This window comes from Kogia breviceps, chromosome 3 (genome assembly GCF_026419965.1).
Source record: "Kogia breviceps isolate mKogBre1 chromosome 3, mKogBre1 haplotype 1, whole genome shotgun sequence".
Lineage (NCBI taxonomy): Eukaryota > Metazoa > Chordata > Mammalia > Artiodactyla > Physeteridae > Kogia > Kogia breviceps.
In genome coordinates this window covers 135,786,573-135,811,531 of record NC_081312.1, presented here as the reverse complement: position 1 = coordinate 135,811,531, position 24,959 = coordinate 135,786,573, and the positions used below count along the sequence as shown (strand labels likewise).

Below are 24,959 nucleotides of genomic sequence, written 5' to 3'. Positions count from 1 at the left end.
CCTCCGGCACCTCAGTCTAGCCCATGCTCCCTCCCTGGGCCTCCCCTCCCTGTGACAACTCAATTCTGCAGCAGGGTGGAGGCTTCAGATGCCACTCTGCAGAAAATAGGCCTCTGAATGGAGGGAACGGGGTGCGGGGAGCTTCTTCCTGGGAATACAGTCTTCAACACGGATGGACCGAAGGGGAGCCTGGGGCGAGGGAAACCACAAAGCTGTTTAAAACCAAAAGCCATGATCTGCCCCAAGGAATTCTTTGGCCTGTGGTTGTTGAAAACAGCCTGTTCAGACTGCAGGCCGAGGGACCCTGCTACTCTTGGGAGGCGCCCTGGACTGTGGAGGAGCTTCACTGTCTGACGGGGGCCTCCAGTCCCTCCTGTGCAGCAAGCACACTTGGTTAGGCTGCCCAAGGCTCTTTGCCATAGTTGTAGGCATTTCCCCTAAAACTGTATGCAGATATTACTGTGATTAATAAAACACAATGCATGCAAAAGCACCCCTGAATTCATGGCAGCTTGTTGCTATCATGTTTTCCCCAAAATCAGTGGATGTTAAAAGTACAGCTACTCGGGCTTCCCTGGTGGCGCAGTGGTTGAGAATCCGCCTGCCGATGCAGGAGATACGGGTTCGTGTCCCGGTCCGGGAAGATCCCACATGCCGCGGAGCGGCTGGGCCCGTGAGCCATGGCCGCTGAGCCTGCGCGTCCGGAGCCTGTGCCCCGCAATGGGAGAGGCCACAACAGTGAGAGGCCCGCGTACCACAAAAAAAAAGTACAGCTACTCTCATGTGTGGGACCCTCCAAATGTTTTCATGTCAAAAAGTTGTCCTCTTTTTTGGAGATTAAGAACCACAGGTGTAAGGTGATTATGCTCAGATTGCAGATGGCTGCAAGGGCACACTGGGTTCTAGGATCTGCCAATTATTCTAGTCTAGGCCTGATTCTGTGGGTGTGGGGCTCCTCTTTGAGGTTTTTATATGTCCTAAGAACTCCCTGGAACTTAAGATATTGGCATCTAAGTGGGGAGAAGGGTCCAGGGTTTCCCCTTGTGTGGAAAAAGCCAGTTGCACCAGTGCAGTCAAAGGGCTTGACCTTGACCTAAAGGGAGGCTCTCCAACTACAGCTTGTGAAGAGAAGTGGCATCATCAGTTAGTTGCCTTCTCTAGGCCCTGTTTTCCCTATTGTTGAATGGGGATAATAATCCCCCTTAGGGATCCCTCCCATTCTTACCCTTAGCAAATCTCCCTGCTTTATCTTTCAGGGCCCCCTACACATCTACATTGGTGGGTAAAGCTAGGCTAAGAATCTATATATTGTGACCTCTAGTTCATGTCACAAGGCTAGCCGCAATTCAGCAGCCCACATCCTTCAGGGACTGTTTTGGGTTTTTGGGTCTTCCTTCTCCAGGAAGTCTTCCTGAATGTCTGCCTAGGGGTTCAAGCATCTATTTGATAGATGCTTTGTCCCTACCTATCATTTGAATATTTCATATATATGTGTCCTGTGAAGACCGGGACTATGGCTTCTTGACACTTCTTTCTGACTCTCTTTATCCAGGTGCTCCTAATGGGCAGGGAAATGATCTTGGTCATTTTTGCATCTCTAGTACCCAGGACAGTGTCTGGCACACAGTAGGTGCCCAGGGGCTATTGCTGTTGAATTTTGACATTTACTGCTGGACCTAGCACAGTGCCAGGCACATGGTAGCTGCCAAACAAAGACTTGGTAATGGCTCAAGTCAATAAATGCTAGCTGAATGAATAAATGGTTCCCCTTTACAATGCAATCCAGTGTCTCCCATCCTGTTGGAACTAATGTCCTGAGACCTTGGGAAGCTGCCTTTCCTCATCTGTAGCATAGGAGGTTGGAGCGGAACATCGTCAAGGTCTCCTTCACTTCAAGGGGAAAGGCCATATATGGTTATAGGCCAGCTTATTTCAATTTATTTCAATAAACACTGGGTAAGCACCTACTATGTGCAGGGCAAGGTGAATTAGATACCATGCCAGTCAAGAAGTGTGTGGCTAAGGGGGCCAAGGGGAGAAGACATGTCCATGCTTAGAGCAAAGAAAAACAAGTGTTGAGCCTAGGCACAAGCAACATGCCAGGGGCTCGGTAGTCAGCAGTGGGGGGGGGGGGGCTTGCCGAGCAGGAGGCTGGGGCCTTTACCCTGTGCCCTCACTGTCTTTCCTTGGTTTCCTTCTGCTTGACAAATCTCAGGACATCAATTGCTCCTTTGAAATGACTTCAGGACCACGTTTGGGGAAATTAGTTTTAGAACAGCAGAGACCTTGCTGAAAGGTTGTCCATCAAAGACAGAATTTTTAAGCACCAGATGTCATTGAAATCTTATCGGTTCACTCGAAATTAAGGCAATGAAAAATTAAAATGGATTTCCATTTGGCTCCAGCTAAGAGTCTAGGGTGCCAGTAACCAGGGTGGAGCCTAGCTCTGTACTAAGCGGCAGGGCAAGGGAGTCAGGTCGGAGATGCTACAGAGGAAGCAATGTCCCCGGCCCTCAGCTGCTCAGAAACTTTCTGGTTGCAGAGAACAGAGGTTGCTCAGCAGCCTGGTGTGAATTATTTATCTGAGGACCCACACTGCCAGCAATGCCTGTATTTCTTTACCCTTGCTGTCCACCACTTTGGGAATGGCCAGTGGGTTCATTAACATAACATTAACACTGTATTTGTGGCTTACACTTAGTGAGCACCTATTATGTGCCAGGCACTGTTAGCGCTTACAGGTACTAACTCATTTAAACTTCAAAATGATCTTGTAGTTATAAGGATTATAATTATCTGCATTTTATGGATGGAGGATTCAGGCCCTGAGAGGGTAAAGGACTTGCCCAAGGAGGTCTGGTGCCAGCTCTGTGTTCTTAACCATTTCTCAGTGTGTGGCAGGCAGTGGATACAGTGGTGAACAAGGCAGATGTGGTCCCTGCCTCCACAGAACTGATGGTCAAGGTGGGAGGCAGATAATAAACAAATCATTACTCAAATCAGAGTTCAGTGACAATTGAAGTAAGTACAGCAAAATGCTGTGAGAATTAATTAAAGGTGCTCTTTCATAGTCTTGGCCAGTTTGGGGAGGTGGTAGTATCGGGGGAGAGAGCCTTCCCAGCGGAAGTCATCTTTACGTCGAAATATGATGGATGAGAAGGTGTTACTAGGTGAAGAGAAGGGGAAAGAGTGATCTAGGCAGACGGAATGCACATTTGAGGCCTGGAGTCAGGGAGCGTGGTTGGCCCAGGTGGTGGAGTGAAGTGAGTAATGGGAGGGCACAAAAGAGAGGTGGAGGAGTTGGGCAGGGCCTCGCAGGGCCATGTGGACCCCAGGTCACTGTAAGGATTTTGGATCACTGTCATCGGAAGCCATGGAGGCATCCTGAGCAGGGACTGATGTGAACGGATCTGGCCACCATGTGCAGAGTGGATGCAGCTGTACAAGAGGGGAGGCCCACAGAAAAACGGGAGGCCAAGGCAGTGCCTGCTGAGAGATGGTGCTCAGTGGATGAGGGTGGTGGCAGTGGCTGGTGAGAAATGGATGGATTTAACATCTATTTAGGAGGTGAGCTGCCAGGACACATGTAAGGGCCAGGAGTCTGAGCCTGGGCTAAGGAGAAAGTTCCCTGTCCCCCTCTCCACCATATTCTCTGCAAACACAGATTGAGCACCCACACCTTTGCCTGAATTTTTCTAAACTGGTCTGTCCCTAACCCTTAGGGACAGAGCCTGCACATACTAGGTGTTCAATTAATATTTGTTTACTTAAAGGGAATGAAATGGAGAACTGAAGCCCAGAGGATATAAAGAAAAGGCGCATAGGTAGGGAGCAAGAAGAAGAAAAAGTGAAGGAAAAAAAGAAGGAACAGTCAAGAGAAGCAGGAGAATACCAAGAGCTCAGTTTCACAGGACCAGGATGTGGCATGGCAGAGTGGGTTACCTGTCCATCCGGCCAGGCAGCAGCAGTGGCCTGTGACGGGATCGCAGCCATCAGCGTGGCTGCAGTCACAACGTTCACTGCAGTTCAGCCCAAATGTGCCATCCTGTGGAGAGAAGGGGGAGAGAGAAATGACGAGACCTAGACCCTCAGAAGTTCTCATGCTTCTTTTGGATGTTGATGACAAAACTGAGCCACTGCCCAGCAAGGATGAAGAGAAACTGGGGCTGGAGCACTGTGGTGGCACTTTTTATAACTGGGGATCCAGTGAAGCTACTCCAGATAATTCTTTGGCTGCATTACGAAGTGTATGCAGTTTGGAAGGAGGGAGGTGTTGGTCCTGCCCTACCTCTCAATGGTCAAGCTCAGAGAGCTGTAGTGATCATTAATTAAAATTGTAAATGAAAATGCACCTTGCAGATTTTAAAACATTGATCACATGTGAGGAATGACTATGATTTTTTCTTTGTGGGTAAGAAGGTGGCGGTCAACATTTGTTGTGTGCTCATCAGGTATCAAGAGTCTCATATAATTTATTTCTCTTAATCTTCACAACAACTCTATGAGATGGTTCCATTATATTCAAAATTTAAAGATGAGGTGAAGTAACATGCTCCAGGTAACACAGCTAGGATGAGGCAAAGGCAGGATTGGAACCCAGGACTGTAGGACTCATTCAACAATATCCTATCAGTTGGTTTAACTTAACTTGTATCTTAGACTAAGATCCAGGGATTAAGTCTAGGTGGGTTATTACTGGATAATGCTTGGTTTAGTCCTCCCAAACTTGATCATAAAATTATAGACTGTTGGAACCAGAAAGAAGCTTAGACATTATCATCAAGGAATGGCAACTCTGATGGATTAGTAAGAGCTGTCCTGTAGCACTGTGTCATGAAGGGTTCTGAAGCTACATCTGGGCTCAGGTAAATGTGCCAGAGTCAACAATGTTTCCCAAGAGCACCCAGGGGAAAGTGAGGCCACATCACCATATCTGCTAAGTATCTGTCATTTTATAGGTGAGAGGGCTGAGGCTGGAAGTAGGACAGAGAGGTTAGAGCTAGGGCTGAGACTTGAATCCAAGTGTCCCACCACCTGGTCCAGTGCTCTTCTCTGTGCACCTCTGTGGACGAAAAAACTACAGGGAAAGGGCATGGGGGGCTGATGGGCCCACCCCGTCCTTCCCCACCCCACACTCACCGGGCAGGGCAGTTCGCAGTTGTCCCCCAGCCAGCCAGGGGTGCAGAAGCAGGAACCATCGGTGGGGCTGCAGTCCGCCCCATTGGCACAGGTGCAGCTCTCGTTGCAGTTCAGGCCCCACGTCCCACTGGGACACGGCAGGGTGCAGTCGAGGCCCTGCCACCCTAAGGGGAGGGAACGAGGCTGTCACCTCTCCATCTAGGCCCAGCATGCCTTTCTGCCCACTCCCCGCAGCTCTGTACAAGGCATCACACCCAAACCACCCCTTCTCTGATTGCTAGGTTAGAACACACATTCCACATTCGGAGTCCACTCAGAAACACAGCAAGGCTGTTGAGAGAGTGGGAGCTAGAACCTGGGTCTCCTGCCTCCCGGTTCTCACTGTTTTTGCCATAGGTGGATGATCCCACCTGGGACAGGGAACCAGTGGAGGTGGAGAGAGCTATCTGTGCCAAGGGTATACTCAGGAAACTTATCTCAGGGCCCTGTGTTTTGGTGATAGGCTGATTTCCCATTCTGAGGCTGGTTACTGGCTTGTCTGCCCTCAGATCCATTTCTCCCCTTCCCCTGCTCTGTTCTGTGTCCCAGGGGGCTGACCCCTGCAGCTGCTCCCAGATGGGCTTGCCAGTGGGAGACCTGGCCGGTGATGGGAGGGCAGGAGCAGGAGAGATGCCAGGTATCTCCTCTTCTTTCTCTGCTATGAGCAGGGCCTCTGGTGGTGGCTGTGTCTGAGTGCTCCAGCACCATCTTGTAGCCCCTCTGCCCACATGTCAGCTCCTACCAGATGGCCCTCAATCCCAGGCTCTGGGAACTCCACTTCCTCCCTTCGTCCCTTTCACCCTAGAAGTGGTAGCAACTGTGGGAGAAGCTACTACTTTCTGGGTTGCTCACGTTCCCTTATAAGTCCTTTCAGCTCTTCTAACACTGTGGTAACAAATCCCCTTTATTACATTCCTGCTGTTGAAGTCCCTGGCATGGGTCTCCTTGGCTGGAAACTGACATATAGGCTCCCCGACCCTGCATGTTGGGGGGGTGGGGCAGGAGCAGCCCAGACCCCTCGGCCGGCAGCCCACCTGGGCACTGTGCACATCTGAGGGGATGGGATTGGGAAAGAAGGCACATTACCCTCCTTGCAGGTGCAGGAGCCATCTACTGGGGAGCAGGTGCCACCGCTGTTACAGCTACAGACGGATGAGCAGTTGGGGCCGTAGGTCCCTGCTGTACAGGGAACTGCACAGACCTCCCCCTAGAAAAGGAGGAGGGGAATTTTGGGTCAGAGGTTGCCCCATGCTGGGTGGTTGTGGCAGGTAGAATAATGCCCACCCCCGCCTCCCCCCCACCGTGTTCTAATCACTGGAACCTGTGAATATGTTACCTTATGTGGCAAAAGGGACTTTGCAGGTGTGACTAAGGACCTTAAGACAGAGGAAGTGTCTTGGATTAGCCAGGTGGGCCCAAATCACATGTGTCCTTATGAATAGAAAATGACCAAAAAGGTAGCCTCGAGAAGTCCTCCATCTGCCTGCACTGACTTTGAAGATGGAGGAAGGGGGCCACAAGCCAAATAATGCAGTGGCCTCTAGAAGCCAAAGGCCTCATTTTACAGCCAGCAAGAAAACAGGGACCTCAGTCCCACAACCCTAGGAACTGAATTCTGCAAACAATCCAAATGAGCAGAACACAGATTCACCCCTAGAACCTCCAGAAAGGAACACAGCCTGCTGACACCTTGACTTTAGTCCTGTGAGACCCATACCAGACTTCTGACCCACAGAAATGTAAGATAGTACATTTGTATTGTTTGAAGTCACTAATGTGCTAATTTGTTACAGCAGTGATAGGAAAGCATTACAGTGATCCTCACCTTTTGGGGGAGGGGTCAGGCCTCCAGACCACAGCTCTAGGATGGGCAAAGCCCTCAGGAAACTTGACCCCTGAATCTGTATTAGGTCACAGCAGCATGGAATTTAACCCTCTGCCTCTCAATCTTATTTGATTCTCACCAGCATCCCCTTGACGCAGATAATAATATCCTATCCGTGTTTACCCGAACCTCAGAGAACTTAAATGTAAATTATAATAGCTAATGCACATTAAGTCCTTTCTCAATATCCAGTACCATGCATACATCATCTTATTTAATCCTCATAAACCCTCAGCAGATAGGAACTAATGCCTCAGCATTATTCCCACTTAATAGATAGAACAATTGTCAGAGAAGATGTATAATTCAGCCTAGGTCATGGAGCTAAACATGGCTGATCTCTCTTTGAACCAAGGCTATCTGCTTAACCATTCTATTACCAGGTGTGGTAAACCAGCTTTCCTGGAAAGCATTCTCTGAGATGGAAACTAGTGAGCTTTTGAGAATAACCACTACGAGGGGTAAGGGAAGCAGGACGGTAGGGGGAGAAATTGAACTGAGGTGCAGTTGCAACAATGTCCTCAGCTGATCTGCCAGGAAGCTCTGCAGTGGGTTGGTCCTTAGAATTGTCCTGCCAGAGGAAAGGGAGGGAGGGCTTCCATACCCGGGACACTGCCCTGGGGAAGGGATCATGACTTCAGGGGAATTCATGCTCTTTGACTGAAGGCAACTTCTGCAGAGGGACTCAGCTGGGAGCCACTAAGTCTCCTGTAGCTAGAAGGAAGGGGTGCCTCCATCCATCCTGAATCATGAATCTGGGTGACACCCTACAGGATCCACTATACCAGTCCTCCTTGGGTGGGCTATTAGCTCCAGTAAGGAGCTCAGAGTGAGGACAAGTCACAGGGCCCCCAGGAATGGGAACTTGGAGAGGCCTTCAGGGGTGGGAGCATTTAATCAGAGAAAGTGGGGTAAAGGCTATCCAGGTGGGAAGAGTGTGGACAAGAGTACAGAGGAATATGAGAGTTGGGAATGTTCCAGGGGTAGCAGGAGGGGGAGTTTGTGTAGGGAGGGGAGAGGGAGATATTTAAAACAGGTGTTGGTAACCTTGAATGCCAGGGAAGTAAGTTGGGGCTCTCAGAGTACCCAGCACGTGCCTTCCCCACCCAGGAACCCACGCTGGGCTGTCTGCTCTGGAGCATATGGTTACTGGATGTTGAATTCCCACTGTCTCCCGCTAGGGACCATCTCCAGCCAGCTTCTCAGGTCTTGCGCTGAGGTTTGCTACAGGAATGCTGACGCATGGGCCAGGATACCAGAGCTTCCCTGGGCTCCACTAGCTGTGTGACACTGGATAGATTACTGCCCCTCTCTGAGCCTCACTTCCAGCATCTGTGAAATGAAAGCCTTGAAGTAGGGGAGCCCAGGCAACTGGCCTCACCCCCATTTAGGTCACAGAGAGACCTTATTATGGCCCTTGGTGAAGAGGCTCCTCTCTAGCCCTTGTCTCCTGTCCCACCTGCACAGGCTGGGTCAGGGAGGAGGGTCTGGGAAGTGCAGAGTCCTGTACCAGAAGGTTCCATGGTTCCCACTCTTCCCCCTGCCAGTCCTTGGCAGACCCTGACCAGCTGGAATCTGTTAGTGCTCCCATTACCCAGAAAATTCTAACTTCTCCAGGACTATAAATAGCCCAAAAGAATATGTTTAAGCTCTGAGGGCCTTGGCCGGGCTGCAAATTGAGTGCTCAGTTTATGATTTTCTCTGTGTGAGTTTACTTTAAGAGGGAGGGTTTTCTCCCCTGGCATCCTCATTAGTGTCTCCAACCCTGGTCCTCCTAGGAGGCCTCAAGGGGCCTGTGAGTCCAGCAGCGGGTCTGCTGGTGGGGCTCAGAGAGGACTGACCACCCTTCCCTGCTCTAGGGGGCAAGATGCAGAGCATCCACTTCGAGATATCTGCTCTCCAGAAGGCTGCACCGGGGCCCATTTTCTCCCAGTGTAGCCTGTGCATGGATATGGACAGTCAGCTTGGCCTTACAACAGCCCTGGGAAGCCCCCAGGTGACAGGACTTTAGCTTCCCAGAGAAAGAAGTAGAGACAGAGAGGGGCAGGGACTTATCCAGGGCTCCATGGTGTATCAGTGAGGGCGAAGGAGAAAGAACCAGATCTTTCCAGAAAGGTGGCAGAGCCCAGTGGTTAGAGAATGGAGTCTAGTGCCATCCTGCTTCCACTACTTATTCACTGTATGACCTTGCACAATTTACTAAACCCCATGGGGACTCGGTTCCTCCATCTGTAATATGGGAATAAAAATGCCCCTACTTCATAGGATTGTTAAGAGGATTAAATTAGTTATAGAGGAAGCAGATAGAACAGTTCCTGGCAGGTAGAAAGCACTATAAGAGCTATTATTACTACAAAGAAATAGTATCTCTTATGAAAAGAATACACAAGACCCTCAAAGGTTTCAGCAGAAGGCATCTCTGGAGGAGGGATCCATCTCTCACTTGATGAACAAAGGCTGGACCCTGTGCAGGAGAGGAGGGCTGGCGTTCACATGGGGCACGTGACCTCACGTCCCCAGGTTCACCCTCCTGCCATCTCCTCCAGGCTGTCTCCCTGGTTCCCCTCGTCACAGCTGAACAGGCCAGACTTTTACCCTGGTTTTGGGGGATGGAACATGACCATTCACTGAGGGGCTACCATGTGCCAAGAGTTGTGTGTTCCAAACACTTTCCATTTGTTAGCTCCTGATGGCAAAAAATCCAGATGGGGAAGCAGGCAGCTTCTAAAGGATACAGTTCTTCCCTGAAGGCCTAGTACATCTCCCCCTCTTCCATCTCGCTGTCCTGACCCGACCAGGTTCAAATCCCTCAGTAAGCACAAGTACTAACAGTGAAACTTCTTGTCAGATTCCCTACCTTCTGGCCTCTGATCTGTGGGTCTGTGTGTGTCACTGATTGGTTGTCTCTGGTGATGGATATGCACAGCAAGACAATAATCAGCCTAACTTCTCAGGTTTAGACCTACAGCTCCACCCACCTCAAGGTGTCCCCTGGCCAAGGTCTGGTGATTCCCAGGGTGCCCTTGTGCCAACCCCCCCCCATGTGGCCATTCTCTTACCCACACATCTCCCCAGTTTGGTTTTATCCATCTGTGTGGATTTGGGTATAAATTTGTGACTCCTTCCTCGTCCTCGTCCTTCCCTCCTGCTGTGTTCCCTCCCCAGCCTACCTGTCCTGCCCTGGTGGGAACTGGGTGCACCAACAGCCACCACCATCCTAGCACCGTGGGGCTCCGGGTTAGTTCACATGCCTGCCTCCGCCCTGGGCTGTGAGCTGAGGGGGCCAGGGATCTGATTTTATTCATGTCTAGATTCTCAGGGCTTAGGACCCTGCTGGTTCATAAATGGGCCCTCTATAAATGTTGTTTAATTGAAATGAGATGTTTGTGTGTACATGCTGGCTTCTACCATGGACAGAACCAGAAGGACTGGGCACTTTCCGTATGCTTTCTCTCTCATGCCAGGCAATTCACCAAATGTTTGCTGAGTGGGGGCCAACTCTGAGCCAGTCCTGGGAGTGGGCTCCAGGGACACACAGGAGCCTGTGACCTGCTCTCTGCTCTTGGGCAGCTCCAAGGCAGTGGCCACGCAGGGACACTCATGCTTGCATCTAGATGTGTTTATTTGTCCACTTATTTACTGTCTGTCTCCCCCAGTTAGACTAGAAACTTCATGAGAACAGGGACCTTATCTGTCTTGGTTGCCCCAGTATCCCTACCTCAGTACCTGGCACAGAATAGAAGTATTCTATGAATACTCTTGGACAAATGACTGAGGGGCCCTGGTGGCCCGGGGTTCTGTGGCTCCCATCACACACAGGAAGCAGAATATTGTCTGGTCTAAGGAAGAGTCCCATGCTACCACACCAACTCTGGGCCTCCCTGAGTGCTCTTGTGCAAAGGGAAAGCCAGGCTAGATCCTGGTCTACAGTTCCATGCCCCATCCTGCCACCCCCTGCCCAAACCCTGCCCGGCCAGGCTGAGGGTCAGAAGTACAGCCAGAAAATTACCCTGTTGGCCTCAAGTGCATCCACTCTGGAAGACAAGACCCTCCAAGTTGGATAGGATCTCAGATGATCAAATTCATCGCCTTCCTGAGAAGGAGACTGAAAGTCAGAGTGAGCCCATGAGGCAGAACTGGGACTTATCTACCCTCTTCCCCCGAGCCCAGTGCCTGGCCCAGACCAGCCTTGAATCCACATCTGTTGCTCTTTTCAGATTCTGGAAAAAAGAACAGGATGAGAACCCAGGGAAGTTGGGGAGTTTGCATTTGGCATCTCATGTGTTTCAGATAGCCTAGCACCTCTGCTCACTCCCTCAATAAAGGCCCTTTATTGAAGCTGTTCCCCAAGATCTCCATCCAGAATTCCTACACACCTTGCTGCTAGAAAACAGCTTTCTCTTCTGATTGATTGATGTTCATACTAGGTAACATACAGGCCTTGGTTTCCTTATCAATTATATGCGGCTGTTGAAATCAGTCTCCCCAGCTTTTCACCACTAAGAGCCCTTGTTAGTATCCTCCCTCTACAAAGCTCTCTCAGTTTGAGAGACACTGCTGTCACTGTGTGCTGGTGTCTAAACAGGTGCAATTTGGCCAGTGACCACATGCCATGTGATGCAGGTGGCAGCATCCTATCCACCAACCATGACCTAGAAATTCCTATGATATCACCTATAACCAATCAGGGCTTCTGATTAGCTCATGCTAACCTGGGAAATCACACAGAGTTAATTTAATTCTAATTAACAGCAGAAGAAAAACCTTGGTGTTTTGGTGAGCTTTGTCACAGGTAATGAAGACTGCCTGTAGGCTTTGTGAAATGTTCAAAACCGTGCCTGGCAACCTGCTGCAGCCTCTGCACGTGTCTAGCTGGGAACCACTGGCTGGATCATGTCTAAGGACCTTTTAGCTCTGACTCTCTGAGCATCTTCTTGCATGCAGTAGGGGTCTTAACGTGAAGGAGTGAGGAGTGGTGGGAATGCAAGCCTGGGGTGGGAAGCCCTCCTGGAATCTAAAAGTCACACCATCTGGGTGGCCACCTATTCTGCTAATGCGCGGCCTGGGACTGGTCACATACCCGTTCCTATCAGTGGAGGGACAGCTCCTTGTGCCAGAGCTGGAAAGGACATTGGGAATCACTTGGTCCGGCTACCTTGTTTTACACGTGAGGAAAGTGAGGCCAAGAGGGAAAGTGACTTGCCCAAGGTCACACAGCCAATGCTAGGCAGAGATGGGTTTGGAACTCGAATCTCCTGGCTCCCATTTCAGCACAGGATGCTAAGATCCTAGATGTGGTGAAATCTGGGATAGCCTATGCTGCCTCTGCTCACTCACATTGACAGCACACTCACCACCTAAGCACAGGGCATCCAGAGGACATTGCCCTGACCTTGAGGTAGGGCCACTGGCCAGGCCCAGACACTTTGGCCCTGGCAGTTGATATCTGGGTGTTTTTATATTGCTATCTATCCCCATTACACTTGCATAGCCCACCCGCCTCCTCCAGCCCAGGAAAGGGAGCCCTCCACCTCCCACCTGCCTCGGGGGCAGGTCCCCGAGGTGGTTCCAGCTTCTGCGGAGGGAAGCCTGCCAGTCCTGCTCAGTGTCTTCATTCTGTGAATAGAGGATGGATGTGAACTCTTCCTCCCACCCAAAGGCCTGCTAATTACAGATGCAGCATAGGCTATTAACATCTTGAACTTGATTTGTAAGAGCTACTGGCAGAACCCCTGGAGCTGGTCTCACTAAAGAGATGCAAATCTCCCCTCCACCTTCCACCTGGCTTCTTGTACAATGTGGCAACACAGGCCCAGACCCCGGTGGGTAATGAGTTATATGTTCTATTAAAATTGTTTCAAATGCTGTTTATTGAATTTTCTCCCCCGCAATATGCTGCTTTGTAGTTTGGCCCTGTTTGGGAAAATTAATCAACAGCTGGGTTCCTTGTGTTCATCATCCATTTTTCTTGCAATGGGCAGGAGATTAATGAGTATTTTTTGGAGTGAAAGAGGAGGATGGAAAGTGGTTGACCCTCCCTCACACAAAAGGGGTAGGCAATTGTGCAAGTTTGTCTCAGGGTCCCCTTAAATATGTTCTGTGGGTAGAAGGCAGTGTAAACGGAGTGGACTGGGTTCTCTAGATCCAGGCTGAGGTAGTGGGCAGGCTCCGCAGGCCCGTGGGAACTCAGCAGAAAGGACTCTGGGACAGGCAATCAGGGAAGTCAGCCTGGCCCCCATGCCTTCTTGCTGGAGGAGTAGGGATGGCTTAGGCAAGAAAGGGCCCTGGACTTGGGGTCACAGTACATGGGTTTAAGTGAGGCAAAGGTACTAGCTCACGGTGACCTGGCTTCATTAGCTCACCCATTCAATCCACAAACGCCTGTTGAGCATCTACCATAGGCCAGGTGCCGTGACAGGCCCTGGCCTCACTAACCATCACGCTAGACTATGTGTGACCTAAGGTCCGCTTCAGCTCCCATATTCTTTAACTTTCCCCTGCCCTTCCACTTCCAGAGCAGATTTCCCTGTTCCCCGCTCCTTTGTGACACTTTTCACAACTGTGATGAATTAAAACAAAATCAGCTCTCATTCACTAGATTGTAAGTTCCATGAGGGTAAGGACTGGGTCTCTTTTCCTCAGCCCTATGGCTCTGGCCCTAGCATGGTGCCTCGACCACAGTCAGTACTCAGTGCCTATGGGTAGAATTAATTCAGTCATTCAGGGAATGTTTTTGAAGCACTAGTATGTGTCTGACACTGTGCTAGGCCAGGGGATACTCCGTGAGTGGAACAGAGCTTGTCCCTACTCTCATGGAGTTTACCCTCTAGTGGCGGGAGCGGGGTGAGGCACAAGATGAGGCTGTGGCATGAAAGGGCTCAGGCTAGGCCTCTCCCTACTTCCAGATGTTCTGCAGTGGCCTCCCCAGTCCTCTGGTTGCTCCTCTTCCCCTCTTCTCTCGTGCTATTCCTAGAGTTTCAGGGCCACCAACGCAAGCTGATTTAGGTGCCCAATGGCACTTCAATGCCAGAAGCACACATGTGGAATGTGCTTCACTGTTTACAGAGCCCCTTGTCAGGCAAGCATCTGCTCTTTGCCAAGCAGAGTGCCAGCCCTGGGCTGCTACAGTCCCCCTGCCTACCCTTCTTGGTCACCACCACTCCCAGCTCTGAGGGCTCAGGCAGTGGAGCCTCATTTGTGATTTCCCAGGGAGAAAGAGTGACACGCGGTCCACAAGGCAAAGAGAGAACAGCCTGGACTGAATGCCAGCCACAGAGGCCTCTCCAATGCAGAGCACACCTCACTGGACCTAATTAGTGTCACTGATAAAGCAGCAACTGACAGTGGATGCATGTTGGGGAAGAGAAACTCTGCATAAGGCAGGAGGAACAGAGGGCCAGAGAGATGAGAGGGAGAGAGGTACAGAGGCCACTTGTCACATCCATCCCCATCCCTGCTTCCCTGTGCCAAGGGGGTAATGCCCAGGGCCTGTGCGGCTGACTTATTCTGCCTGGCTCCCCTGGAGGACAGGTGGAGAAGGGCTGAAGGTTAGGCCTAGAAACCCTAGGTCTGTCCAACATGAGTAGGCTGTCAGTGACCTGAGGCTGCTCTGTACAGTTGTGCAGGCTGTGCACTGCACAACTCTAGAGGTGCCACTCATACGGCAGTCACTACAGCTTGTGTATATATTACATCAGTTTTTTGGCAGATGTCGGTAGAATGTCTTGAGAAAGGGGTGTTTTTTTCCTAATTTGCACAAATATGCTATATAAATTTGACCCCTCAAGAGGTCTCCCTAGAGGAGCACAGACACCTCCTAATAGTTCCCAAACAGATACCAAGACATTTCAGGAAGACCTGAGACACAGTGAATGTGGCCAAAAAAGGACATTTGGGATCAAGTTCAGGCCTTGTTCACTTAGCTGGTAAACTAAGCCGGTAAACCAAGCTGGGGTCCTCCTAGAGACTTCTATGGTAAAACCAAGTTTCTTTTCTCCTCTGTGTTGATGCCCTTGTCCCATCTGTAGCCCCTTTCTCTTCTCCAACCATTCCCTCCCCTGAGAGCCTCTCCTGAGCTTCAAGAAGGCATCACAGGCTAGTAAGGGCTTATTGAACACTCTTGAGAGGTATTTGTATCTTATCAGGAGGCTCTCAAGTCTAAAATCCCTGGAAATGTTCCTGCATGCTGGGTACATGCATAGTGGGCAGTCCCTGGAGAAGGGGGAGCAGGTGTGGGCAAGACTCTGGTCCTTACTGTTGTCCACGCCCCTTCACCCCAACAGACAGGGCTGACCCTTGGCTTAGGACAGACGGACCCATCCCCAGTGCTGGAGATAGGAGGAGGGAGACTCAGATTTTTAACTGCCCCCTTGGTGCTAGCCTGTGCCAGGCACTTTTTGTTCCTTGTCTCCTTTTGTTCTTATTAACAGCCCTGCGGGGAAGGAATGACTTATCTAGAGAGAGAACCATCCTAGAGAGAGGCCAAAGGGAGCCTGGAGGGGTCAACTTGCCCTGAGTCACACTGTGGGAAAGGGGCCAACTGACTCCACAGCCCACTCTTTCCTCTAGACCTGGCTGCCTTGACTGCAGACAGGGCAGTAGTGACAGGGACCCCAATGTCCTGAGCACCTAATATATAGCAGGCCCTGTAGTCAGTGCTTTTCTACACATTTGATGTTAAATATATGCTGACAGTGGAGGCGGGAATGGCTAATAAGGGCTTTTGGAGGGAACTCTTAGGGGGCATTTGTATCTTATGTTACGAGGCTCCTGAAGTCCAAAGGCCTTTAAGGCTTGAAAGAATAAAGCTAACATGGAATAACAGGTAGTGGGAACGAGTGTTAGACTGGGGATTGTGCCAATATCCATCAAATAATGTATATCCTCTGAAAGAGAGAAAGCTGGTTACCGTGATGGTGATGGTGATGATGCTACTGCCGGTGCTGATGATGCCTGGGGACGCTCGCAACATCGCACACACAGGCCGGCCTCAGCTCTCAGTTAACAGAAAGGAGCTTCCTATGACAGCTTCACTTTCCCGCTCCTGGCTTCACTTCTCTCCTCCTGCTCCCCCAGCATTGAGCCCTGTCAAGTGCTCTTGCAGCTCCTTAGTACCTGGGAGGTGGGGATGATCCTGTCCACAGAGGATCAGGACATCTCTCGCAGGCCTTCTGGGTCCTACTCCCTTAGCAGACAGAACGAGGCTTCCCTGCAAAGCCTGGGCTGGAATCTTCGGGACTTTCTGGGCAAACACTGACAGTATATGGCCTCAGTCACTCTGCATTAGGTTTCATGATTTCCCTAGTGGTTTTAAAAAGTGCCAAAGAACAGTGTCTCTAAAGTGCTGGGAAATCCCACACTGGGAGGGTCTTCGTGAACATTTAGAGGAGTGTGAGGGTAGAACATGGAGGGGGCAGCAGCACAAGATGAGACTGTAGCATGGGAAGGGTGCAGGTGGGCCGCCTCCCTACTTCCAGATGTTCTGCAGGCTGTTTTTGGTGAGCCTGTGTGTGTGTGCAAGGACTGGTACCCACTCCTGATGTATGTCATGTGAGTAATACACGTGGGCCCTATGTATACCAGATGTACAAATGTTTTGCCTGTGTGGAAGAGCAGGTTAGGGATAGGATTTTGTCTTGCTGTCCCAGTGTCTTGGTTTGAATGGTAGCTTATAGGACACCCCCGACCCCCGCCAGCCTGCTGCCCCATGCACGGTCTATGCAGCGTATGACTTTGGTGTGAGTGTGCTCTGTGTCAGTGGTGTGACAGCTGTGGGGTAAGCTTAGCATCTGCATGTCAGACGTTGGGCTGACCCTGGTCATAGAGCCTCAAGGGGGGATTTGACCACAGTGGCTTTGCGCATGGCGTGCATGGCAAGGACACGCTGGGTTCACTTTGTGGGGTCGGATATATGGGGTGTGTGTGCATGTGTACTGCAGAACCCAGCTCCTCTGGGGTGGTGGCTGGGAGGTGTGGGCCGAGGGCGGTGGCCTGCAGAGCCAGAGGCTGACTATGTTGACAGTGATAATATCCCAAGTGGGAACCAGATTGTGGGGGACAGAGGGCCCTGCAGGGGCTGATGGGGGGTGTTTACTAGAGTCCAAGCAAAATGTGGCACATTCATGACTTAGGGGACGCTTCTAAAGGACCTGGGAATTTATTCAGTGAGATTTACTGATCATTCTCTGTGTAGGCCCGGGAGTGGACTGGGGTTAGGAGGCTGGCAGGATGGGGAAAAGGGACAAATCAGAAAGACCTGCCCTCCAGCAGCTTTCTGTCTAGTAGAGAGGAAAGAATCATCCACAGTGTGCCACCAGAGTGGTGTGCAGTGTCCTACGGAAAGGTTGTGTCCCATAGGAAGAAAGCAAGTAGGCTTTATGAGGAGATGGCAACTGAGCTGATCCTGTATGGATGCACAGGCAGAATTTGGCCAGGAGGATAGAGAACAAGGGCATTCCAGGGAAAGGACGGGCTGAACAAAGGTAAAGAGGAGACACTGTACATGGGAGGGTGGGTGTGTCTCCAGGCTAAGGCAATCCATTTGGATTTTCCAGAGCACCACGGCTGAAGGGTAGCAGTGGGATAGGAGCCTGAAGGTCAGACTGGCCCAGCCAGGAAGGCTTCAAACTTTACCCTAAAGACAAAGACAGGAGCTTGCTTCAGGCTGCACACATACTAAAACTGGAATGATACAGAGAGGATTAGCATAGCCCCTCTGCAAGGAGGACATGCAAATTCGTGAAGTGTTCCATATTTTTCTATATATAGAAAGCCCTAAAGACTCCACACAAAAACTACTAGAACTGGTAAACGAATTTAGCGAGGTAGCAGGATACAAGTTTAACATACAGAAATTGGTTGCATTTCTTTACACTAACTATGAAATATCAGGAAGGGAATGTAAACTAACAATCCCTTTTAAAATCGCATCAAAAAATAAAATACTTAGGAATAAACCTCACTAGGAGGTGAAAGACATATGCTGAGAACTATAAAACATTAATAAAGGAAATTGAAGATGATTCAAAGAAATGGAAAGATATCCCATGTTCTTGGATTGGAAGAATTAATATTGTTAAAATGGCCACACTACCCCAAGCAGTCTACAGATTTAATGTGACACCTATCAAAATACCCATTACACTTTTTACAAAACTAGAACAAATAATTCTAAAATTTATATGGAACCATAAAAGACCCAGAATTGCCAAAGCAATCTTGAGGAAAAAAACAAAGCAGGAGGCTTAACCCTCCCAGACTATGGACAATACTACAAAGCTACAGTAATCAAAACAGTGTGGTACTGGCACAAAAACAGACAAATGGCTCAATGGAATAGAATACAGAGCCCAGAAATAAACCCATACACCTATGGACAATTAATCTTTGACAAAGGAGGCAAGAATATACAATGAGGACAATGGACAGCCACATGTAAATCAATGAAATTAGAACACACCCTCACACCATACATAAAAATAAACTCAAAATGGCTTAAAGACTTAAATATAAGACAAGACATCATAAAACTCCTAGAAGAGAACATAGGCAAAACATTCTCTGACATAAATTGTACAAATGTTTTCTTAGGTCAGTCTCCCAAAGCAATAGAAATAAAAGCAAAAATAAACAAATGGGACCTCATCGAGCTTATAAGCTTTTGCATAACAAAGGAAAGTGTAACAAAACAAAAAGACAACCTACGGACTTGGAGAAAATATTTGCAAATGATGCAACTGACAGGGCTTAATTTCCAAAACATACAAACAGCTAATACAATTCAATAACAACAAAAACAACAAAAACCAACCCAGTCGAAAAATGGGCAGAAGAACTAAACATTTCTCCAAAGATGGCCAATAGGCACATGAAAAGATGATCATCATTGCTAATTATTAGAGAAATGCAAATCAAAACTACAATGAGGTACCACCCCACACTGGTCAGAATGGCCATGATTTAAAAGTCTACAAATAATAAATGTTGGAGAGGGTGTGGAGAAAAGGGAACCCTCTTACACTGTTGGTGGGAATGTAAATTGGTGTAGCCACTATGGAAAACAGTATGGAAGTTCCTCAAAAAATTAAAGAGTTGCCATATGACCCAGCAGTTCCACTCCTGGTCATATACCCAGACAAAACTATAATTTGAAAAGATACATGTATCCCTATGTTCATAGAAGCACTATTTACAATAGTCAAGACATGGAAACAACCTAAATGTCCATCAACAAATGAATGGATAAAGAAGATGTGGTATACAATGGAATATCACTCAGCCATTAAAAAGAATGAAATAATGCCATTTGCAGCAACATGGATAGACCTAGAGATTATCATACTAAGCAAAGTAAGTCAGAAAGAGAAAAACAAATACCATATGATATCACTTACAAGTGGAATCTAAAATATGACACAAATGAACTTATCTATGAAACAAACAGACTCATAGACATAAAGAACAGACTTGTGGTTGCCAAGGGGGAGTGGAGTGGAGGAGGGATGGATTGGGAGTTTGGGATTCGCAGATGCAAACTAGTATATATAGGATGGATAAACAACAAGGTCCTACTGTAAAGCACAGGGAACTAAATTCAATATTCTGTGATAAACCATAATGGAAAAGAATATGAAAAGGAGTATATATATGTATAAGTGTCTCATTTTGCTGTACAGCAGAAATTAATACAACATTGTAAATCAACTATACTTCAATAAAATTAAAAAGACAAAGGCAGGTCCCCGAGAGCAGGCAAGTTACTCTGTTTCAGCCTATTTTAGGAACCCCTTCCCCTGAAGGCAGGCATCTGGGCCACTCTTTTCTGTTTGAGAGAGTTTGAGAGTCCAGACTCAGGCAAATCCAGTGGCTTATCGATTGTGGAATCATTAAAAAAAAAGTTATAGAATGAATGCAAAGAAAGGCCAGAAGTTGAAACCCGAGAGGCTTTTACTGGGGAACAAAAAGAAATGGAGGAAGGGGACTTCCCTGGTAGCACAGTGGTTAAGAATCCACCTGCCAGTGCAGGGGACATGGGTTCGATCCCTGGTCCGGGAAGATCCCACATGCCACAGAGTGGCTAAGCCCGTGCGCCACAACTACTGAGCCTGCGCTCTAGAGCCCATGAACTGCAACTGCTGAGCCCAGGTGCTGCAACTACTGAAGCCCATGTGCCTAGAGCTCGTGCTCCGCAACAAGAGAAGCCACTGCAATGAGAAGCCCATGCACCGCAATGAAGAGTAGCCCCCATTCACCTCAACTAGAGAAAGCCCTCGCGCAGCAATGAAGACCCAATGCAGCCAAAAATAAGTTAAAAAAAAAAAAAAAAAAAGAAATGGAGGTGGGAAAGGCCGCCTCTACTGTCCACACTGTCCATCCTTCCCATCCCCCAACTCTATAAATTACTCAAGTCTTTTAAAGCTGGTTTCCTCTGGACCCGGAGGTGTCTCAGACAAGTTCTCATAGAATGCATCACTATACATAATACGGGCCTGTGATGTGCTCTCCATTTAAGAACCTGAGGTCTTGTGAGGCAGGTTTGAAGGCAGCTCAGTTCAGACCTCCCAGCAGGAAGGGATGAGGTGGCTGAAGGCCTGGGTCAGAGCCTGTCTGGGGTTTCAGGCCTGGGGGAAAAGAGGGGAGCAAGCCCTCAGAGGGAGATGGGGCAGGAGGGGTTTGTCCTGGCAGCATTTGCTTGGGGAGGGGCTCAGCCTCTGGTTTGAGAGAGGGGAAGGCTGAGATGCTCAGAGTTGTGTAACCTTGCCATGACTGTGTCCTTGTGTGTAAAACGGCAATGGCGACATCTAACCTCAGAGGGCTGTGGGGACACCTGAGGTGATGGATGTGAGAGCATTTTGTAGTGGAAGAACCGTGATACAGATGGGTGTCATGGTGATGACTGGGTGCTCTATCCACACCACCACCTGGGAAACTGACACTTTCCCTCAGCTCCCAGACAGATGCCTGGTTGCCCTATAGTTTGACACCACTTCCTAATTCAGCTCTCACGGTTGGAGCACCCCTGTGGCCATGCTTAAGGTTTCATTTTGGTGGGGGGCAGCGAAGATCACTGGGTTTTGCCCACAGAAGGGGCAGGTCAGTGGCAGAAGGCTGCATCAAACCAGTGGGCTCTGGAACTTGACTGCTGGGTTCAGGTTCTGACTCTGACACTTCTGGGACCTTGGGCGACTTCTTCCTTTTCAGCATTATTGGGGTAGAATTAACAAACTTTGTGCAAGTTATTAACCTCTCTGTGTCTCCGTTTCCCTATCTCCAAAAACGGGGATTATAATAGTACTTTCTTCCAAGGGTAGGGGTGACGATTAAATAAATTATTACATGTAATGTTCTTAGAACAGTGTCTGGCCCAGAGGAATTGCTATAAATGCTTTAGGCATTTTGATGATTACCTGTGGCCGAATTTGAGCCCAAGCCCACTGCAGATGGAAGAAAAGAAATGTAAGATTTACGCACTCTGTGCCAGTTTGGTAGTGCTTACCCTGTTTCATCCTTATACCATCCTAGGAGGATCTCCACGTGCAAGGTGAGCACAGTGAAGCGCAAGAGGCGATCCTGCGGGTGAGCACGTCACCCCGTTGGCGAGCAGCAGAGCTGAGATTCAAACTCAGGTTTCCTGCCTCAAACCTCATGCTCTTCCCCCTCTGCCAACAGCCTCCACTGAACCATGGGGAGAGATGGGAACCAGCATCTGCTGAACACCTGCTGCATGCTGGGTCCCTAAACTGTCACGTCACCGTCTCCCCACACAGGGTGTGGAGGTCAAGTGAGGCAGCGTTCCGTCACGGCCCTGCTCAGGACTGCAGTGACTCCCTCTTGCCTGCTGAGTTCAGCACCAGTGCCCACCTGGCTGCAGGGTCCAGCCCGCTCTGCTTTCACTCTTTCCTTTGGATTCCCTACACCCTGCTCACCGGGGCCACCTGTGCTGAAGGCTGCAGCACCTGGGACCCGCTCCCCTGGGCCTGTCTCAGGGAGTTAGCACTCCTCAGAACTTTTAGGAGAGGGGAGAACAATTACTTCTTAGTGTTTTTGGGGAGAACTTTTTTTTTTTTGCGGTACGTGGGGCTCTCACTGCTGTGGCCTCTCCCGTTGTGGAGCACAGGCTCTGGACGTGCAGGCTCAGCGGCCATGGCTCACGGGCTCAGCCGCTCCGCGGCATGTGGGATCTTCCTGGACTGGGGCACGAACCCGCGTCCCCTGCATCAGCAGGCGGACTCTCAACCACTGCGCCACCAGGGAAGCCCTGGAGAGAACTTTTGAGATTGTTTTTTTTCATTTACTCCCATTGTTAGTCTTCCTATTAGCCCCACCTTAAAGTAATTTATTCATGACCTTTTTCTGCAACGTTCTACATTTTCTAGACATCTTCTGTCAGGAGTCCCTTCCCCTCCTGGGGTCCGTAATTACTCTTGCAGATGGAATTACTGGTGCTAAGGACTAAGCGGGGAGATGGCTGGGGAGGGGCCAGGCTAGGTGGGGCTTTGGAGCTTCAGGGCAGGGGTAGCAGGTGGGGAGTGGGCTCTTCCTTTGCTCCAGACCCACAGCCTTGGCGGGCGAGTTAGTCTGCGGCCTGGACCACACTGCTCTCCCTCACGCCTCTGGGTGCGCACACCTGGCACTACTTCTAGCCTTCTCAGCAACGTGTCTCATCTCAGCTTCACCCCAGCCCGAGGATACAGGGAGCAGGGTTTGTGCCCCATTTTGCAGAAGCTGAAGTTAGGCACAGAGGGGTGAAGGGACGTGGGTAAAAACAGTGAGTAGGCGGCCGATCCAGGGTTGGAGCCCAGGTCTGACTCCCGGCTGGCCTCTGCTCAGCACCGACTACCCCGCACGGCTGTCCTGAGGTGAGCTTGGCCTTGGAGCCATAAGCCCTGGGTTCTAGACCCAGTTCGAGGTCCTGGTAGGTCCGGTCTTATAACTGCTCTGAACTGCAGTTTTCTCATCTGTGAGATACAGCTAACCATACTCACCCTGCTTTCCTCACAGGAGAGCTGTGAGGACTTAACAAGCTTAGGTGTGAGACAGCTAGCTGGGTAAACTGTAAAGTGCTGCCCCACAGTAAGGGAGGGAAACCGAGGGTCCCAGCCACCTCCCCTTGAAGACAAAGGGCAGGAAGTCACTAGGTTCCAAGTGAGAAATAAGGTAGCTAGGGTTGTCCGCTCTCCTGGGAAAAGGCCTGAGAGAGTGTCAAAGCTGGCTATTTACTACAGATCCACAGCCCTCTCCTCTCCAGACAACTTTTGTTTGTGGCTCAAAGTGTAGGCTCTGGATTCAAACAGCTATAGGCTCAGCTCCTGGTGACCACGGACCAACTAGGGAAAGTTACTTCAGCTCTCTGAGCCTCAGTTTCCTCATCTGCAAAGTGGGGGTCCTCACAGCCTCTACTTACAGGGTTGCTGCGAGGATTAAGTAAAATAACGTATGAAAAACAGAGAGCCTGGCCTAGGGCCCGCCACGGTTCCTCAGTGCTCCAAACGTGGGCCACTGTCACCCTCACTAGTCCATCCACTTCCTCCAGACCTTTCAGGGAAGCTCCTCTGACTCATGGGCCCCGCCCCACGCTGTAGAGTCTGCGGGGTGGCCAGGACTGGGAGTTGGAAAGGGAAGAAACCCCATCATCGCCAGAGACTTGGACAAAAGGAAAACTGGGAGTGTTTAAAGCATGGACACCTCAGACCTGCCCCGAGAGCTTCTTCTGCTGTATGGAGAGAGCTGAAGGGACCAGGCCGGAGACCCAAGCCCCAGCTCCGGACCCCAGTAATGAGGGCAGTGATAAAGACGCAAGGAGCACGGCCGGGAGAGGGTTGTGTGACGGGGGGACTGTTTATTTTTTAGAACAGAAGAGCCACAAGTTTCCCTAATAAAGCTACAAACCATGGAGTCCCAGAGGGGGAAGTCTGGACTCAGCCTTTGTGACATAAAACCAATTTTCCCTATTTGGCTCTGTGGATTAATTGCCAACACGATTTGACACTCTGGTGACACCCCTATCCCTCTCTGCCCTGGGAAAAATCAGTAGGTGTCTGCTGTGGGGACAGTGAACTCATGAGATGGAGGTGAAGGTGGAAAAAGCATCTGACTGGGAGCTAGGTCACTCACTTCACGTCCCGGTTCTGCCAATGACTTGCTGTGCGACCTAAGTCACTTTTCCTGTCTGGACCTTGGTTGCCTCCTTTGCAAAATGAGAGGGTGCACCAGGGAAGCACTGAGCGTTCTTCCAACTCTGCCACTGTAAAGGGTAATTCTCATTTTGTGCTCACACAGACCAGGAAGGGCAGGCATTATTAACCCATTTAACAGATGGGAAACTAAGGCTCAAAGAGGCTGAGTACGTTGCCTAAGATCACACAGCTACAGAGCGGAAGACTTGGGATTCCAATCCAGGCCTGTCTGACCCCAAAGTCCATGACCTTTACCTCCAGTAAACACAAGAAACCTTGACAATCATTTATTGAACATTCAGTACATGCCAGGCTTTTTCCTAAGCACTGTGCACATTTTATCTAATTCAATCCAAAGAATAACACTAGAATGTAGTGCTATTATTTCCCGTTTGATAGATGAAAAGCTAAGGCTTGAGAAGCGTAAGTAACTGGGCCAAGGCCATTCAGCAGATGATGACGGAGCTGGGATTTGAGTCCTGGACTATGTATGTGTGTGTATATTTTTGGATCATTTCTGCTATTTTGTACTACCCGTGTGCCTCTGCTCACACGGGCATGGCAGCTAGAGAGTGAATTCCTCAATCCCAGCATAGCATCCAGGAAAATCTTTTACTATAATAATTAGGAAGCTAGTCAATGCTGGGGTGGTCAGGGGATGAGAAGCTGGTTTTCTAGGCATGGGGCTAACAGTCTGACCTCAGTGTGACGAAGAACGAAAC

At 49.6% G+C, this 24,959-nt stretch overlaps 1 protein-coding gene, 1 long non-coding RNA gene and 1 other non-coding gene across 13 annotated transcripts in view; 2 read left to right on the top strand and 1 right to left on the bottom strand.

Annotated features, from left to right (window-relative positions):
• Window positions 1–24,010, top strand: part of LOC136793835 (uncharacterized) — a 51,157-nt gene extending 27,147 nt beyond the window's left edge. The window contains exon 3 of the long non-coding RNA XR_010839781.1: window positions 21,584–24,010. This is a non-coding gene — a long non-coding RNA (uncharacterized lncRNA). The remainder of the gene's footprint in view (window positions 1–21,583) is intronic.
• MEGF11 (multiple EGF like domains 11) overlaps window positions 1–24,959 on the bottom strand; it is a 366,564-nt gene that overhangs the window by 27,589 nt on the left and 314,016 nt on the right. For all 11 annotated transcript variants that reach the window (XR_010839780.1, XM_067029616.1, XM_067029613.1 and 8 more), the window contains 3 exons: window positions 6,265–6,385; window positions 5,140–5,303; window positions 3,943–4,045 (listed from right to left, as the gene is read on the bottom strand). Coding sequence is in view for 10 of the 11 variants with exons in the window: in XM_067029616.1 (XP_066885717.1) it covers window positions 3,943–4,045; window positions 5,140–5,303; window positions 6,265–6,385 (388 nt within the window). In the remaining variant the exon portion in view is untranslated. The remainder of the gene's footprint in view (window positions 1–3,942; window positions 4,046–5,139; window positions 5,304–6,264; window positions 6,386–24,959) is intronic.
• On the top strand, window positions 17,717–17,820 carry LOC131753890 (U6 spliceosomal RNA). Its single transcript, XR_009334958.1, has one exon. It is a non-coding gene; the product is annotated as a U6 spliceosomal RNA (small nuclear RNA).